The 19452-nt window shown below is 41.5% G+C and overlaps 1 protein-coding gene across 12 annotated transcripts in view; it reads left to right on the plus strand.

Moving 5' to 3' along the window:
- The window catches only part of LOC129170635 (nephrocystin-4-like), a 270848-nt gene that overhangs the window by 236072 nt on the left and 15324 nt on the right, over window positions 1-19452 (plus strand). For 3 of the 12 annotated variants that reach the window (XM_054758947.1, XM_054758770.1, XM_054758861.1), the window contains exons 26-28: window positions 2447-2618; window positions 5731-5910; window positions 6750-6893. In XM_054758947.1, the coding sequence (XP_054614922.1) occupies window positions 2447-2618; window positions 5731-5910; window positions 6750-6893 (496 nt within the window). Of the gene's footprint in view, window positions 1-2446; window positions 2619-5730; window positions 5911-6589; window positions 6626-6749; window positions 6894-8900; window positions 9240-9295; window positions 11128-14969; window positions 16885-19452 lie in introns of those variants that run through there. The other 9 variants (XM_054758404.1, XM_054758499.1, XM_054758592.1 and 6 more) reach the window with 7 other exon arrangements.

The following is a 19452-nucleotide window of genomic DNA, read 5'->3' on the forward strand; positions in this document are numbered from 1 at the left end:
ATCATCATTATTATTATTATTATTATTAATCTGTGCTTAGCCATAATATTAAAGATCTAGATGCCGAAGTTCAGATTTCTCCATTATTCTTCTTTTTGAAATTGCTTAGTACCTTTTATGCATGTTGATTTGTGATGAAAGAGTTGGCAAGCATTTATGAACTAAAAATGTTTTTTTTCCCCGCCAGGAGCCTGAAAATGGGGGTGCGGTTAATACACGGGTGTGGTTTATACACGGTGCTTTACGGTATATATTATTATTATATTTTCCATTCACTTTAATTGTTCATTAAAGTGTCCGTAAAGGGTCATCACTGGGTTCTTATCCGGACCGAGGTCCGCCACTTGGTGATGGCTGCTCTATACAGTGAAAACTTTGTTAGCGTCATTAATTCGTTCCAGATGGTCCGACTCTAACCAAAACGCATGTTAACTGAATAAATTGTTCCCATAAGAAGTACTGTAAATCAAATTAATCTGCTCCAGAAAGTTTTACAATTATCATTTTACATGCAAAACACAATTTGAAATACATATAAATGCATATAAGCAATGAATGAGATGGATAAATGGACATTTAAGGTTACTTTTACCTTCATTGAAGACGTGATTTTTAAGGTAAAAGCAACCTTAAATGTTCATTCCTTTCATTTGTCATTTACAGTACATGCATTTAGAATTATCTTATGAATGTAAAACTCTAATTTTAAAACTATAAAACATGTTTTGTGTTAATATTTTTGAGAGATATCATAGACGGCCGAAATAACTTCCGGTTCTGGTTGCCATTTTTTTATTTAGCTAATAGGATGCTAAAAAGGAAGGGCATTTTGTGATTTAAAAATACATTAAGAGCACAGTTGGACTCATGCACTGTATTAACAACACGATAAGACGCGCGCCATATTGTACGCTAACTGGAGAATGCACGCAAACCGGGGCAAAATTGTGTCATGAATCTTCAGCGTTAATCGAAAACACGCTAACCAGGGCGGACGCTAACCAAGGTTCGACTGTACCTTATTGGGTCAGAAGTAATAATGAAAAAAACACGTGTAGTTTAATAATAAAAATGCAGAACATAAATAAAAAAACAAATACAACAAAAATGCACATACAATTGTATTAATACATGAAAAGGTTTATGCATTATGTGCGGTGTGTACAATTCAGTTGAATGACCTTAAGGCACTATGGTAGTTTTGTCGTTAGGTAGTTTAATTTTTATTTTAATTCAATTAATAGAGTGTAAATCAAGTATTATCCGAGTGGCACCTCAATAATGCATTGCATCCATCTGGCTTATAATTCATTTTATTTCAATTTTATTTTATCACATTTAATTTCCCTTTCATCCATTTTCTATACCGCATATCCTCATTATCATTTTAATTTAATTTAAAAAAATGTATGTATATGTATTTGTGTCATTCATATACATATGCAGCATGCAGTTTCATAAACAACTGTTGCTTGCCCAGTAGGGTACATTTTTGGTTGTCTGCAATTATGCACTTCTAGTTGTGAAGACGGGCACACGGTGGTCTAGTGGTTAGCATGTTGGCCACAGTCACAGTCAGGAGATCGGGAAGACCTGGTTTCGAATCTCCGTTGGGCATTTCTGTGTGGAGTTTGCATGTTCTCCTCGTGCTTGCGTGGGTTTTCTCCGGGTACTCCAGTTTCCTCCCACATTCCAAAAACATGCATGTTAGGTTAACTGGTGACTCTAAATTGTCCATAGGTATGAATGTGAGTGTGAATGGTTCTTTGTCTATATGTGCCCTGCGATTGGCTGGTGACCAGTCCAGGGTGTAGCTGGGATAGGTTCCAGCATACCCCCGTGACCCTAATGAGGAGAATCAGAATAGAAAATGGATAGTTGTGAAGACACCATTTTTGATCAACAGCTTTGGTGTTTGTGCAGGAGTACCTAGTTTTGTGACCACTGGGTGTATGGTGTATGGCTGGGCATCATAATTACTGTCTGCTGTGTATATCTACGGTATTTAATAGGTTTATAATGTTGTAAAACACCCAATGTAGTCTATTGTGAGAACCTTTGTGTGGAAGCTGCCTCAACAAGTCAATATTCTTGTCTTGGCGTCAAAATTCCGGATGACTTCCAGCATCTTCCAAATGTCCCTGAATGCTCTTTTAAGTGCTGTAGTCATGGAGCAGTGCTGAGTATGTGACTACATCACCTCCCACTCACAGCTCTCAGTCTCATCTCAGGCCACTGAGACCTACATTCCCTTTGTCTCAGCAGTGGGAGGAGGAGGATGATGATGATGGTGTTGATGATGATGGCAATGCTGGCAGCTTATTAAAATGCGAGTACATAACCGCAGATCAGACGTCCTCATCTTTGACCTCCCACTGATCTTTCAGCCTCTCCAGGAGTTCTTTGTCTTACTGTAATTGTCCTTGATAATGTTTGTTCTCTGTAGTGATGAGTGGATGGCGGCGCCCTCGCAGATCTGGCAGATTTACGTGCATTTCATGGAACGGGTGGATGTCAGCTGTATCACTGGCCAACGCAGCTGTCAATCACTGGTGCTGCGCGGGAGGCAGGTTGCTCACAAGGTCAAGTGTTTCTCGTCACACCCGCAGGAGATTGAGGTACAGCGCCAGTTAGTAAATGTAGTGCCTTGAAAGTTACTTTATCAATGTCACTTGGTTCTGAGCCCTGCTTCTCATGTTCAGGACTTCTCTGCCTTTTTTCTCATACAATTATAGCTGTACTGTGATCCTTTTGCCTGTTATTCTTACTTAAGACTATCCACCCAATCAGCCCAATCTGGCCAACACTCCCATTGCAAAGCTTGAAATCACAAATTAAAGAAAATTACATTTCCAGTAACGAAGATAACACTACAAAGCCTACTCACACTAGGCCAATCATACTGTGTTGGACCCACTTTACACCTAAAGTCTGGCTTGTTTGGCTCATGGAGTGCTCTCATCCGTGCTCAAGTTCGGCACACTTCCCCTGTTTTGGCACGATCAGAAGATGTGGACCAGGGCACAGCATGGTTGCATGGTTGCACACGCACATGTAGGCGGGTAATAGAATGACAGTAATACGATCGCTCTGTGCAGCTTCTTAATTACAGCCGACACATTTAATTTAATAAAAAGACTCCAAATAATCCAAAGAGTGAAACACACAGCTGTCTCGCTCACCCATGACTACATTCAAGTGTGTAAGATGTGTCATGCAATCACTCCTTTTGCAAGTAATTAATGACAGCCACCAACTTGCACAGAAGAAATAATCAGAACGACTTAAGACAAGTCAGGAAAATTGCAGTAATATTGAAGTGAGTGGAAGGCTCGAAGTGTGAATGCTCAGTCTGAGCGCAGGCAACAGGGATGCGGGTTGGCGATCCAAAGCAATGCTAACAAAATTTGGACATCCATGGTTTTCATTGGACAGTGTAAGTGTAGTGTATAGCAGGGTTTCCTGAAAGTCTGTGTGGATTCCAGTAGACCACGTTACTGTTCTGATGAAGCGAACCGTCTCTGTAGGCAGATGGACAGTATGAACCATGAAGTACAGGAAAAACTGGCATGCATTGCTGCACTTTAATAGCAGATGCTCATTAGCAGACGGAGCATTGCAACGCTGGCAGTGTTGGCGTCGTGTCTCTCTTTTGGTTATTCTCTCATTGAACACATTTTGGTGTAAATATCTAAAAATGTATAGTGGACTGTGGCGTTCCCTGATGCCAGAGATGATGAAAATATAATGCATATATTAAGTACGTAGTAGTAGTAACGGTTTCGTTCTTTTTAACGTGCTTAACAAAGTTACATTACACACTGTTTCACAATTCAACATATCTGAAAAAGAATACGACGAAACAGCGTTCGTAGTGATTGTTTGTTCCCTTCCTTTCAAACTTCATTTACTTTCAAACTTTATTTATAAAGCACATTTTCTGTGGATGAAATGCAACCCAATGCCTTACAAAGTTAAAAACAATGCCCCCGACAGAAGATAAAACTCATAAAGATAAAAAGAATACAACTCATAGAAATAGTAAGCACTATCATCAAAATGAATACTAAAAATAAGAATTAAAATGACAAAAACATTTAAAATAAACAGGATAAAGATAGTGTTCCTGTGTTTGACATGTTCCCATTTTCTTATGGGGTGAAAAAGTACAGTAAAGTTAAGAGAGTTTGTAGATACTGTAGCTTATTCAGTAATAAAGAACAAATAAAGGTGTCAAAATTGACAGACATTGTATAGTAATACTTACTGTAAGTACGTACTACTGTACATAGTAATTAAATGTAAAAAGGTCTATGGTCTCAACTTGAGTTGATTTGTATAACGATAAAAAGAAAATAATTGATTGCATGTCGGGAAGTTGGTAGTTTCTGGATTCCTCCGAGTCTTATCTCCTGTGTGAAAGCCACATATCTCAAAAGGGATTTGGGACAGAAAACAAGGGAACAGGGAACAGTTTCTTTTGTAATAACATGCAGTACGTTATCATGAACCTACAAATGGGATTTGACGGAACAAGTAGTCTTTTTTTAATGTCATTCCATACATACTGTCAGCTTGACCTGTACATTTTAACAAAGGAGATTTGATGATGATGATTCTCCCTCAGAGTCCCAATAAAAGGGTATTTCTTATTAAAAATAAAGTCATATCATTGTCTGTTACAATGAGTGCATACAGTAGCAATACAGGACTTTTTTTGCTTGAAGAAATGGGATACAGGCAGGAAAGGAAGAAAAAAAAAAGCGACAGATGTATTTTTAAAAGATTCCAGCGTATGCATCACAGTGTCTGCTTTGATGTGACTCTCGGCAGGTTGAGTTGCTGTGGAACGCATCGGAGGAGTCTTATGAAACAGGATAAAGCTCACACCGCCAGAGAATAGTTTCGCTTTTCTCAACAGATTTCAATAAAAAAAACAGAGAGCTATGCAGTAATTCTCATTCCCACATGCTGCTGTGTCTCTGTTATATTTCTCTCACTGATTACTCACAGTTCACTCATTGTTCTCTTTTTCTGCCCTTCCTTTCACCTACTCCTTAATTTGGCTGATTTTTTTTGTGTGTGTACAACTTCCTGTTAGCCTGGATTTTTTTTGTGATTGGAAGCTATTACACCAAAGATCTTCTCATCAAATATTTGTGGGCGCATACACACATTTATGTCATAAATCAAAAATCATCTCGTATTTCGTTAATTTTCTTGATCTAATCCAAACTGTACTGTATGCATGCAAGTAAGAAGATATAATCACAAATCAAATTTCATCCTTATCTGATCCTGATAAAAATTTGAAAAGTAAACACAATTTAACTTGGAGATTCTCATTTAACATGTACTAATGTTTATATCTCAGTCAAATATTCAATATAACCCACATTTGACATGTATAAACGACAAGTTTAAAACGAATCTGAGCCAGATTAAACATTTAGAAGCAACTGAAATTTTTACATCTCAGGTCTTTTTTGCCAATATCTACCATTTCCTATGTCTATGCAGATTCAGAAGTTGTAATATCAAACCAAATTTCATGTAGATCTGATCCAATTGGATCTCCTTTACTTTGTAGAAATGATGGCTCTGAAACATCTTTAGCTGTATCACAGCTGTTGACTCATTAAATTTGCAGATAAAACAATTCTACTCTATCTTTCAAAATGTACCTTCTCTAACTCATCCACTCCGTTATCTTGTATACCTTTTCCACAGGTCAACCCTAGAGGTGTTTTCATGCTGCCCCCTGCAGCATTGCAGGAGCTCCAATTGAAGGTGCAGCCGTGGCGGGCAGGCAGCCGCTTCCTGTTCTTGAACGCAGTGGACGTGGAGCAGAGGCAGCTGGTCACCGCATGGCTACTCTGCCTTAATATCCACCGACCTGTTCTATCCAAGGTAAACAGCAGTGTTCTTCCAAGTTCAGCACTAAAACAAGACACTCTGCATGCAGTGACAAACATTTTGACCTTGGCTACCTTGACTGTTTCCTGATCTGAGTGGTTGACACACCCACATAGTCATAGACTCTTTGTGGCTACGTTTGTAACTCAGCATCACAACCCACTGCCCCATTTGTCTGTTTTAATGTGCAACCAGTCACTTTTTATCAGTAACATCTAACCTCTCTGTGACATAACATAATGACAAAATATATGGACTGTATGCGCATACAGTCCATATATTTACATTTTACAACCAAAATGTCTCAAAATACCACCAGCCAGATTGCACAGAAAAATGTAGATTTTTCACAATTATGAATTAAACTGCATGAAAATGTCGGTACGTTTTGGCCCGAATAAAATAAGCGGTATTCATGGCTGTCAACTCACGGCTGTTGGTCTACACGTACATGTCCGTGGTGTGTACACACGAGAGGTGACCAACAATTTTGAGTCATTGTGTGGTTATGATAGGATATACAGTACATTATTTAACGATTGCTAACGTTAGTAGCTAAACTTTTGCCAAATTGCTATCATTAGCAGACAAGAAACATAATTAATGCACGTGCGGGTGTTACGTCAAAGCAGGAAATAATGTTTGCATACGTTTGAATGTTGACACCCTATAGGCAGCTGGAGGACCCCACCGCAGACAGTCCCTTTAAGTAGGATGTTGTTTACACATTACACACATTACATTACATTACACATTAATGATGGTTTTCTGGGTCTGTGACAGGAAATCAGTTCTCTGATAAAGTCATCTAAACAGTGTGTCTGTGTTTGTAGGCGTTTGAGGTGTGTGTCCCAGTTAGAGGTGGGCGGGGAAGCTCCAAGAAGATCACATACACCAACCCTTACACAGGTAGCCGCACCTTCCTGCTCCACTCCGACCATCCTGATCTGCTCCAGTTCAAAGAGGATAAATTCCAGGTGAGATTAGGAGGAAAAGAAAGACATGTTGTTCCTTTACATTCATTAAAAGTAAAAAGTCAATACTTTTTGATTAAGACCCACACGCAAAAAGAGCCTTTTCCTCACAATGAGATTGGTTGAGGAGATTCTGATAAGGGGTTTGGGTTATCAAAGTGCAATTCTTTTGTTATGGATTAGCTGCAATAGCTGCTAATTCCTTATAAGTGATCCTTGTCAGCAGTCATAGCATTCTTTAATTTGAATACAAAACACAGTACTGTAAATTCCGGTGTATAAAGGCCCTGTCACACCTTGACGATTTAGCCAGTGCATGCCTGTCGTGATCATTTTGATGGCATACGTTGAACTGTCGACGTTTTTTTCAATTTTGGGCGTATACATAGCGTATTCATAAGGAGTTCGACGTAAACATGAGGTATTAGTAACTTATATAGAACGTTTCTATAACTTATAGACGACTTATACCAACGAATGCGTAGTGTGTTCACAACTTATGCCCAACGCCAGTCTAACTTATGCAAACCGCGCGTCAGCGTATGGCCGACGATGACGTGCCGTAGCCTATAAAAAGGCTGCCACTTGAGGACACAAATCATAACCTCACTTGACATCGCAGTGTCAACATCACCATCATGCCGAAGAAAATTTCAAAGACCGCTGCCAAGAAGTATCAGGGCAGTGACGGAGGGATCCATCACCACCCACAGCCTCCCCCTCCCACTCTCACTCTGATGGAGTAACGCAGGTTCTAACGCCTCTCAGGCATCGTCAATGGTATCAGAAGCTGCTTCCCCAGCGGTTTCTATCTCCTCTCAGCCAATCCTTACCAAGAAGAGAGCCAAGAAGACACAGTTTTGTCTCAAGGTATGTTGACGTATTACGATGTGCGTAGCTTACAAATAACGTGTGTGAACGGGCGTCAACGATCGCACAACGTATTGCCCGTGTATGCGGGACGTATGAATCATACGTTGACATACGTCGAAAAGTTTTGTGCATGCACAAAATTTTTGGACGACTTGGACGTACTAGGACGTATGCCGGCGTCCTTCACCATGCTCTTAACTTATACAAAACCTACCCATAACTTATTCGACGTACGCCAGCGTATTTGGCGTAAGCTGGCTAAATCGTCAAGGTGTGACAGGACCTTAAGCTGCTACTTTTTTCTCAAACTTTGAACCCTGCGGCTTTTATATCGGTGCAGCTAACGTGGCTAAAAACTACATTTCCCATAATGCTTGGTGTGGTCATGTTCTAACCTCCTGACATCTCCTATACTACTACTAATTGGTAGTAGTATACTAAAAAATTCAGGAAACAACCATAAAACGCAAAGAAGCCACCATTATCGGTTTGCCAGCCCTCTGCTCTCGTTGAGTGGAGTCGGTTACATCATTTACATTTGTCATTGGTCATCATTTACAGTGAGCACAATTTACACTAAACTCAAATGTAAAACATTGTTGGATCTGGATTATTCAATAAACACCATAAATATACCACCAAGATTGTAAAACCTGTTTTGTTAAAAGAAAACAAAAAAAAGAGGGGACGTCTTGGAATTTGTGCAGCGATGGCGTTGACAAGGACCTGCATCTGTCGGGGGGATCCACGCACTATGATGACTCAAAAGCGGCCACAAAGTGCCACTGTTCTGTGGTTGTTATGAAATCCGGAGGATAACTCCAGCAGAAATAATGTGTAATATTCAGCAATTTCACAAGTGAACCCACATAAACCTTTTGCAATGTACGTAGCGCCACAGGTGTACACATCATATCCGCTGGCGTATACTATACATCAATAAATAGAAATACAGATACAATAAAGCATATAAAACAAAACATAAAATGCTGTTCTGTTGAAGATGAATAAAGTATCTATCTATCCACCTAACTACCGAAAATAAACGACCAGATGTAGACGTTCTTCTAAACCAATGTTTATGTGTATACCGCCACCTACTGTACCGTAATGTAGACGCCTTGTGCACATTCACAGTGACAAATTGGTAGTGACAAGCTTCCATCATAGAACATACACGAAAAACTGATATTGATGCCGCTTTCAAGTTAAAGGCAATGGATTTGAGGATAAGCGACATAGAAGATGGATGGCAATGGATTTGGCTGTCAAGACAAGGAAACATGGCTGCTTCGCGTAGGAGTAGCCAATTGAAGGAGGACACAGCTCACCGCAAGAGAGAGAGCGCTGACGTGTCTGACGAAGGAATTTGGAAGACAATTCTCACACGGATTCACCAAACGTTGGATTCACCCACCCACATTCACCTACTCACTAATAGGGCATGTGAGCTGGGACTTGACCATTGTATGACAGGTTAGTTTGACCCTATTGATGATGTCTTGTTGCAATAGTAATTTTGAGCTTTGTAGATTTTGCCAGAAAACATCTTGATGATCCCCAAGACCTTTGAGAAAATACTCTGTGGTCTGACGAGACAAAAATTGAACTTTTTGGAAGGTGTGTGTCCCATTACATCTGGCGTAAAAGTATGCTCAGGACCTGGAAAACTTGCTATGATAAATGGAAATGAATTCTGCTGTCTATCAAAAAATCCTAACGGGGAATGTACGGCCATCTGTTGGTGACCTCAAGCTGAAACCAACTTGGGTTCTGCAGCAGGACAATGATCCAAAACACACCAGCAAGTCCACCTCTGAATGGCTGAAGAAAAACAAAATGAAGACTTTGGAGTGACCTAGTCAAAGTTCTGACCTGAATCCTATTGAGATGCTGTGGCATGACCTTAAAAAGGCAGTTCATGCTGCAAAACCCTCCAATGTGGCTGAATTAAATGAAAAACAATTCTGCAAAGATGAGTGGGCCAAAATTCCTTCACAGCGCTGTCAGAGACTCATTGCAAGTTATCGCAAAAGCCCAACCAGTTATTAGGTTTGGGGGCAATCACCTTTTCACACAGGGTCATGTAGGTTTTGATTTTTTTTCTCCCTTAATAATAAAAAGCTTAATATAAAAACTGTATTTTGTGTTCATTTGTGTTGTCATTGACTAATATTTGAATTTGTTTGATGATCTGAAACATTTAAGTGTGACAAACATGCAAAAAAATAAGAAATCAGGAAGAGGGCAAACACTTTTTCACACCACTGTACATGTATGTGCCCTGCGATTGGCTGGCGACCAGTCCAGGGTGTACCTCACCTCTCAGCCAAAGTCAGCTGGAATGGGCTCCAGCATACCCCCACGAACCTAGCGAGGATTTGCGGCATAGAAAATGGATGGAACCTTAAATGTAAATATGCATTAAATAAAGACACAGTGCCAAGCCAGCAAATTAACAATTAATATTCATATTGGTATGCAACAGTGTTTGTACACATTTCTGCATAATGTTTGTTTTTTTTAACACTTAAAAATATAAAGACATATTGAGCAATATACAGTACATCTATTAGACTTTTTTGCACTGGTTGTTATATGTCTCCTGTTATAACAATTTCATTAGCATCATTACTATGTAGCCATGAAGTAGAATGTTTTTTTAAAGGGTGTTAGAGTCACATTCAAATACACAAGCAATGGAATCATCATTGCCGTTTATGGCGTATCTTTTTGATGAGATGTGATAAAAAGTAACAACAAATGGCAAAACCAGCAGTAAAACCAATGAGATGCAATGGGAGTCTTTTCCACATCACATAAACTATTAAGTAGAAAATGCTGCTCCTGTCCCAGACCACACCATGTCAATTAGCCTGAGGGAGGAGGGTGGGCCTCTTTTTTAAATTCCATCTTTTTAGCATCGCTCCAGGTGTCTAATAAAGCATTTAGCCTGCCAGCAGCGTTTAGTAATGGTGGTTGACACTTTGCTTCCTTTTGATATGACTAGGAATAATGAAAACACGTTTTCAGCAGAGATCAATAGTGTTAGGATTTTGGGGGATGTAAATCCTGTAAACACATCCATTTATCTGTCACTCACGATAATAGAGAAAACCTACGGCTACTCCTGGACTGATTCAATTAGCGGGAAGAAAATTAAACCTAACAATGAATGAAAATTACATTATAGATGGATGAGATGGATGAATTAGGCATGTGAAGGCAAAATGCATACATATCAAATGTTGGTTTTTTATTACAAACCAGCTTTGCAAATTAGTGATGAAAAACACTGAAAAATGCACAGAAAGCAAGATTCAAGGTATGCATTTAAGCAACACGTCCTTAAAAAATACGTATATACACTCTTGATCAAAATCTTAAGACCAGCTGAAAAATTGCTAGAATTAGCATTTTGCACATTTGGATCTGAATGAGGTTTTAAGTAGAGCTACAATGTGCAAAAGCAAGAAGGGGGAGTGAGACAAAAAACTTTTGGAACTTGTAGTTTAAACATAACAAAAAAAAAACTGAAATAGGTTGTTTATCAGCTCATCAAAAGTTTAAGACCACAGGCTATAAAAGCCAAAACCTCCTCAAAATGTTCATTTTCTGTCAGGCATTCACACTGTCATGCCCTCCTGATGGCTAAAGCTAAGAAGCTTTATTTTATTGAACGTGGTCGGATTGTCGAGCTGCATAAGCAAGGCCTCTCGCAGCGTGCCATTGCTGCTGAGGTTGGGCGCAGTAAGACAGTCATTTTAAATTTTTGAAAAGATCCTGAGCATTATGGAACAAAAAAGTAAAGTGGTAGACAAAAAAAATCACACCTGCGCGGAGCCGGAGGGTCTTCCACCCAAATTAAGGTCCTTACTGGTGCCGACTGCAGCGCAATAACCATCAGACGGCATCTGCGGGAAAAGGGTTTAAAACAAAAAAATAATTCAAAGACCTCGTCTCCTTCAAGGCCACAAAACTGCCCGTTTAGACTTTGTCAGGGAGCATCAAACATGGGACATTGAAAGGTGGAAAAAAGTTTTATTCTCTGATGAGAAAAAATGTAACCTTGATGGTCCAGATGGCTTCCAACGTTACTGGCATGACAAGGAGATCCCACCTGAGATGTTTTCTACCCGGCACAGTGGAGGGTGTCCATCATGATCTGGGGTGCTTTTTCATTCAGTGGAACACTGGAGCTTCAGGTGGTGCAGGGTCGTCAAACGGTGGATGCTTACGTGCAGATGTTGCAGCGGGCATCCTCCATGACTGAGGGCCCTCGTCTGTGTGGTAACAGCTGGGTTTTTCAACAAGACAACGCTGCAGTTCACAATGCACGCTTGACCAAGGTCTTCTTCAGGGAGAATAACATCACTCTTTTGGACCATCCTGCATCTTCTTCTTCTTCTTTTGCATGTTCCCCTGATTTAAATCCCATAGAGAGCATTTGGGGATGGATGGCAAGGGAAGTTTATAAAAATGGCCATCAGTTCCAGACAGTTGATGCTCTTCATGAAGCCATCTTCACCACTTGGAGCAATGTTCCCACTAGCCTTCTGGAAACACTCGCATCAAGCATGCCCAAACCAATTTTTGAAGTGATTAAGAAGAACGTTGGAGCTACTCATTACTGAGTCCTACTGAGAACATTCTTTGTTCTGGTTTGGAGAGTTTTTTGTTATTTTTTGAGCGATGGTCTTAAACTTTTGATAAGCTGATAAAGAGCCTATTTCAGTTTAATTGTTGTTTCCAATAAATTCCTTTTTCAAAATGCTTTTTGTCTCACTCCCCCTTCTTGCTTTTGCATATTGTAGCTCTACTTAAAACCTCATTAAGATCCAAATGTGCAAAATGCAAATTCTAGCAATTTTTCAACTGGTCTTAAGATTTTGATCAGGATGTGGGAATGCATAAAAGCAGTTCAATGCAAAAAATCAGCGGAGAGCCGGCTCGCATTTAAAAAAAACACTTGTTGGTTGAGACACTCGTATGCCAAGGTACCACTGTATAAATTACAATAAAAAATATCGGCAGTGCTCCACTAACTTCTTGCATCTCTCTGGCGGGCAACGCACTCAGTGACAAATAAAATCACAGTGACAGTAGATACAATAAGTTCACTGGTTGGGCCAGACAGTAGAGCCTTTTGAAGCAAAATTTACCAATCAAAAAACCCTTTCCTTAATTTTAAACCACACAGCCTTTTGGCTGTCCTCTGAGCATGGTAGCAGGAGTAAGAAACTCGGCGTAAGACTGAGTTTGGACCCCAAGATGCAGAGAGCGAGACACAATAGTACAAAGAAAAAGTCTACAAAAAATACAAAAAAATCACTCCACAGGAGGAAAAAGGCATACAAAAAGATATACTACAAAACAAAACTAAAATACGGCAGAGGCCAAAAACTAACTAAAGATGCTGCAGGAAAACCAGCAGGAGATACAAAAAATACAAAGAACTGAAGGTGCTCCTGAGAACCAGGCAGGAAGCAATTGCTGTAGAAAAATAAATAAAAGTGACCACTGCTGGAGAATACCAAGCAGGGAAGTACGTCCTTACAACAAACACAACCAGAAAGCAGGGAACAAGGAGATAAGCTGTTTTCTTCTTTGGTATAGCGAATTTATTATGTTAAACATTTGAACACACCCACAGAACACAGTCAACAGTCAATTAATTATTTTTAATTAGTCATTTTAATTTAACCAATAATAGTGATATTATTAATAATAACAATTATTAATAATTTTAACATTTACAGCATATGTAATATATGAGTTACTAATTCTATACAGACTAGCACCGGAACCTCTTGTTTTCTCTATTAATCAAAGCCACACCCTCCACATACATCAATCACTATGGACGTTTTTGACCTTAGATGGATGATGATGGATGATTGATTGATGCATACATGCATGATTGGTAGTGTAGTAGTTCACATTGCTGACGATGGTGCAGCTTGTGTGGGATCAATTCCAGTACCCAGTGACGGGTAACAGTGCAGGAGGTGGTCGTCTCCAACCAGCTGTGAGAAACATCAGCGAGGCCCTACAATGTCCCAGAAGCAAGTTTATTACACTTCGAGAAGAGTGTGGAGCAATGCTAAGAACAACTAGGAGAATGTCTCCAGTGTGTCTTGAGGGGAGTGTCGGTGCATAACTGTGTCTTTGCTCTCTAGTCGACTGCACTTTCTATTTCTGCTCTTAGACTTAAATATCAGAGTAAACAGCACATGTCTCATGGGTTCACATCCTGTATTTACTGCCTCAAAGGAGGAATACGTGTTTCCTTTATGTATTGAAGCAACTGAGACAACATGGCATGCACTACTTGGCTGCAACCAGTAGAGGTGCTATTGATTCAGTCTCCTTTAGTTTGTTAGTTTGCTGTCCTGCTCAATACGCGAAGTCAATGAAACTGCTTGTATGCCGTGCGATTCCCTTCATAGTCGATGAAGGACAATTAGTCACATGTCCATCCTTAGTAATTTGTAGTTCTAGGGAAAACACGAGACTACATCCCCAGTGTCCATAAGTTTATGTCTGATGCCCACTTAGCCTACTTTTCAACCGGTCTTTCAGAGATTATTGTCTTTTATATACAGACAAGATTCCTGTGTCCTTCAAATGGGCTGTTACCGGTGGATCCCATTTGTGACACCATGTGTCACATTCTATTTTGAATATCTACTTTAAAGGGATAGTTCCGATTTTTTGACATGAATTTGTATGACATACCCCTCAGCAGTGTAGTCAATGGTGACTTACCCTGCACTAGGTCCCGTGAGCCCAGTTCTGGTTGGATTTCGGTGATAAGAAACGTATTTCCGGTTAGTTATTGGAGTTACTTAAGTAAAGAGTTTGGCTTCTCAAAACAATACGAGTTTGAAAGAGTAATACGTTTGCATGACAAAAATGCCTGGTTAAATGAAGCACTAAGATTTAGGCAGGGATAAGGGGCCTCGTCCAAAAGATTGATGACTTAATTAATAGTGTCTGGATGCGTTTGTCCATATAAAGTATATGGATGAAAGGTGTTTTGGGGTGAAACGTCACAGCAGCACATGATTTTATGTCAGCAGTTGATTGTGTTTTTCCTTACATTTCCCTGACATTTCAACACCCATTGCCTCTTAGGGACAACGCACTGTTACCCTCAGAAAGACACAGTTTGACGAGAGCTTTGTTGTTGTGTTGGCTGCTCAGATTGGCGGGGGAGACAGTTACACCATAGGACTGCGCTTTGCCCCCAGCCAGAGTCCAGGCTCAGTGGAGATTCTGGTCTACGTCAACAACATGGAGGAGAAGACGGAGGAGACCTTCTGTGTGAATGTCAACTACACATGAATGATATTTAAACTATTTATGTGCTGTATTTTTGCTACTTACATTTTGTACTTGAGTCATAATAAACACTACATTTTTTAAAGGGTGCTATACGAACGAATGAGAGTCAGATTTATTTTATGGCGTTCCAACGAGCCACCTTAAAATAAATCAAACCTTGCAAAGCCAAACTCTGCAAAGTTGCGGGTACACAAAGCCAGCTTTTAACCAGCAGAGCTGCACTATCTTCTGCTGAGGTGTCCAGCCAGTGTTCATGACAGTTCATCCCCTACCATCAGGAAGTGCACTGAAGGTGCAAGCAATAACGTTTTATCGAATTTAATTACCCGGCAAACCCACTTCAATGCCACTTAATGGTGGAGTTTTAATCTAACACAAGCCAGGGTTCCATGCCCCCCTCACCTCCCAAACAACTTATCCTCATCACGCCATTATTAGAAGCAGCGCCATAATGGGGTACAATGTTTTTTTTTCTTCTTTTTTTGGCGAGGAGAACAACTCAGCCTCACACACTGTGAGCATTGTGTTATGTAACAGGCCGTTACACAATCTCCTCCACCCCCTCCCATATCTCACTCATTAGGATTCAGGCTGCAAAATAAAGCTTGAGCACATCAGCAGAGGAGGCTAATAAAATGAAGATAAGAGCTCAGTCGGGTACATTTCATCTTTCTTTTTGTCTAATATGGGGATGCTCATTTTGCTCTCAGGTGTATGTTTGCATGGTGCTGCTACATGATATCAAAGCTTTATGCGTGCAAATCTTTCCTGTGGGTGTCCATACGCTCAAATGTCATATGTACGTACTTAATTTGCTTATTTTTCTAACCATCCAATGAGATCCAACAAATGAGCTTTATCACAAATTCTTTACAAAGATAATAATGCTTAGGTTAGATTGACGCTGTCAGAGAGGTATTCATTTAACAGTATGTTTATTATTGCGGTTAGCGTTTGCCTTGCAGCAGACTGAGACATGTTTCTAATATTGTGGTTTCCTTATGTTAAATTAATACATCTCTGATTGTAACAGTGGCCTTTATCCATCCATCCATCCATCCATGCATCCATCCATCCATCGTGTTAGCTGCTACAATAACAATATTGCTGTAGCTTAGTTAATATACAGGTCAGTTAAGTAAATGGAACACTATTGTCATTTTTTTGTAGGGCTTTATAGTCGAAATAGGTGTGTCCCATTACGTGCATTGTTAGCTCCCTCATGCTAACTCGTTTTCTCTCTTTAGAACGCACAGACAAGGGAAAGAAATATGTGTTCATGTTTCACATAAGGATTGTGGATGATAAATTGGATGCAAAATTCCCCCCAAAAAGTGCAGTTTTCCTTTAACTATGTGCGTCAAGATGGTGGAAAACCAGCGTGAGATGCCAAAAGTGCTCCTCGGCCGAAAGACTGGCTACCAAAATGCAGAGATAGACAAAAACAAAAGTGAGGTCAAGCAACACAGAGTCCATCAGCCTCTTAAAGGGGGACCTATTATACTCATTTTCAGGCCTTTGTATTGAGTTCTGGACTCCTGGAGAGCAGCTACACACGATAACCCGCACAAAAAGCTTTGTGGATCTTCCAGACTCTGCACCTCTTCCTGCAGTGTTTCCTGTCTCCTGCCCAAATGGTCTGTGTAATTCAGTCCAGCCCCAGCCCTCCTCCGCCTCCCGCCGAGCCCTCTCCACTGTGATTGGTATAACTCCGAAGCACTCCCGAGGACTTCCGGACAGCTGCGAACCCCTTTTATTCGATTACTTACACAAAATAAACACAGTCAGGACACTGATAAATTGTTAAGCCCCGGTCACACCGCCCGAACTGCTGTAGCGTTCCTGGAGCGGTGAAAAAAATTCATCACCGTTCGTAACCGCGCACCACCGTTTAACAGAAGTTGGACCTCGTTAAGGCAACGCCGTATACGCTCGGCCACCGCTGATGGTCCCTCCTACTGCTCCGAAAGTTTTGAGCTGCACAAAATATTGCAAGCTGTGAGGAGTGGGCAATTTTCCGCTACGGCAAAGTTCATCACCGCTCCAACAACGGCCAGTCAAAGTTTGGCACCGCTAGACGGAAGTTCGTGGACGCTTGGGTCCGCTACACCAACGCAGAAATCTTGAACGCTGGACCAGTGCTGCTTCGCCAGCTTTGCCCGGGCGGTGATTAAACGTTGCACAAACTTAGTTGGAGCGGCTGTAAGCATTTTACGAGCGGACACGGGATTGCTGGAACGGTGTCAGGCGTTGAAGCAGCGATGAAGCAGCGATCCATTGCGGTGATGAACTTTGGTTTGCCGTTGGTATGGAGGTGTCGGAGGCGGAGCATAATTTTGCTATAAATACGGGGAGAAATGGACCAGCAGCCTATTTGGATTAGCCGTTGAGTGCAGACCTCAGTTATATCAAATTTGCAAGTTACAGTAAAACTGTACTACCATGGATGCTGAGAGACTTGCTATAAATTGGTGCACGAGTCCAGCAGCAGAATCAGAACCTACTCAGATTACCACAAGCTGTTGACAGAAGGAGAAGAGAGAGAAGAAGGAGAGACAAGAGTTGTGTGGGTCAGACAGTTGTTGTGTTTGCAGAGACACACTAGAGGGCACTGTGGGACTGCGTATGAAGATCCACGCGCCTCAATGCCACCAGCCCGTATGCGCAGAACGTCGCTCTATCGACGCTCGCTACCTCTAAACCGCTAAGCCAACGTTCGCTACCCTTAAACCAACACTAAAGCAACGGCGGCTTCAGCGGTGCACCGCTAGGACAACGCCCATGTTTTCTATTTTTTTTTCCCCATTTTGTACGCGGTTACGAGCGGTGATGATTTTTTTCACCGCTCCAGGGACGCTACAGCAAAGTTCGGGCGGTGTGACCGGGGCTTTACTTACAGCTTGCTGTCCTGACTCTTCAACACGACCAAGTAACGTTGGAAAGGCGTTGGACTTCAGCAACAGTTTGGCACATAGTCCAGCTTTGTATTGGCCCATGTTCACAAACAGTGCCGTGTGAAATGCCTTTGACAGTTGAGCACACCGGCCGGGAACTCCAACCGCTTCTGCTTGGCTTGCCTCTTTAGGCACACCCGAACAAACACTTCCTGGGAGCCATACGTGCTAACACAGTAAACAGAACAGAGCAAAGCAGAGCGGGGGGAGGGCAGGCCTACAGTGTTTACCTGAGCATGCCCATATAAGGAAGTCCGGGTTGCATTGACGTCAATGGAACTGGGTGTTAAAAAAAAATCCATAAAACACAGCGTGCCGAGCCATCCAAAACTGCTGTCTCCAAATGCGCAAACCTTATTATCTAACGCGTTGGCATCGTGTAACACGAGAATACAACATTGTAACAACATTTCTAGGTCAGAAAAGATGAAAAGCATAATAAGTCCGCTTTAAAAGTCGGCGCCACACCCTTAAGGCCGAAAGGCATGCGCAAAAATTCAAAAAGCCCAAATGCAGTCTAATTACTGCAGTCATGGGCACATGGTCAGCGCACACACAGGAACCTGGTAATAACCGTGGACCACGTCGAACTAAGAAAAAAATCATTGCACTGGCCAGGCGGGCGGAAAAATCCTGGATGTGCAGAATGGGGTAGCAATGGTGCACTGTGATATTGTTAAGGTGGTGAAAATCACCACAAGGCCGCCACAACCCATCTGCCTTGGGCACCATGTGCAGGAGCAAGGCCCACAGGCTATTGACCGCCTCACAATGCCCAAAACCTCCATTTTAGCAAACTCCTCTTTAGCCGCATTCAGGCATCGTGCACACGCGACAGCCGCCAGCCCCTCTGTTGGGATGAACTGTTCGACACCATGTTTAGTATCGGTGGTAGAAAACGCAGAGGTGGTCAACAACGGAAAATCTGCCAGCAAATGCTGGAACACGTCACCTGATGCAAAAAAATAGCCCTAGTCCCCCGGTCTTACACGGAAATGTGGCAAACGATACAGCATGAATCAAGCAGCAATTAGAAACATTAACAAGCAGTCCATTAGCACAAAGAAAATCAACACTGACAATAGGGACAGTAATTTGCGTCCATGGAAACAAACAGTCACCAACATTGTACCAAAGGTGTTGATGGAAGAGGCGTTAGCTGCACTGAACAGTGGCCCGCAGCCCTCGGTTACCTTGCCTGTGCCTGCGGGGGGAAGCAAGCTGACTTGCGAGGCGGAGTCTACTATGAAGCGTCTCGCTGACAAACAGTCACAAATTAATAGCAGCTCACACTGCTCGCCAGCGTCCACAGCCGTTGCCAAACGTCGAGAAGCACCAGCTACGCAGGGTCGTCTCCGTCGCCGTCGCCAGCGGGTCGTCCACGCCAT

Source organism: Dunckerocampus dactyliophorus, chromosome 1, assembly GCF_027744805.1.
Source record: "Dunckerocampus dactyliophorus isolate RoL2022-P2 chromosome 1, RoL_Ddac_1.1, whole genome shotgun sequence".
Lineage (NCBI taxonomy): Eukaryota > Metazoa > Chordata > Actinopteri > Syngnathiformes > Syngnathidae > Dunckerocampus > Dunckerocampus dactyliophorus.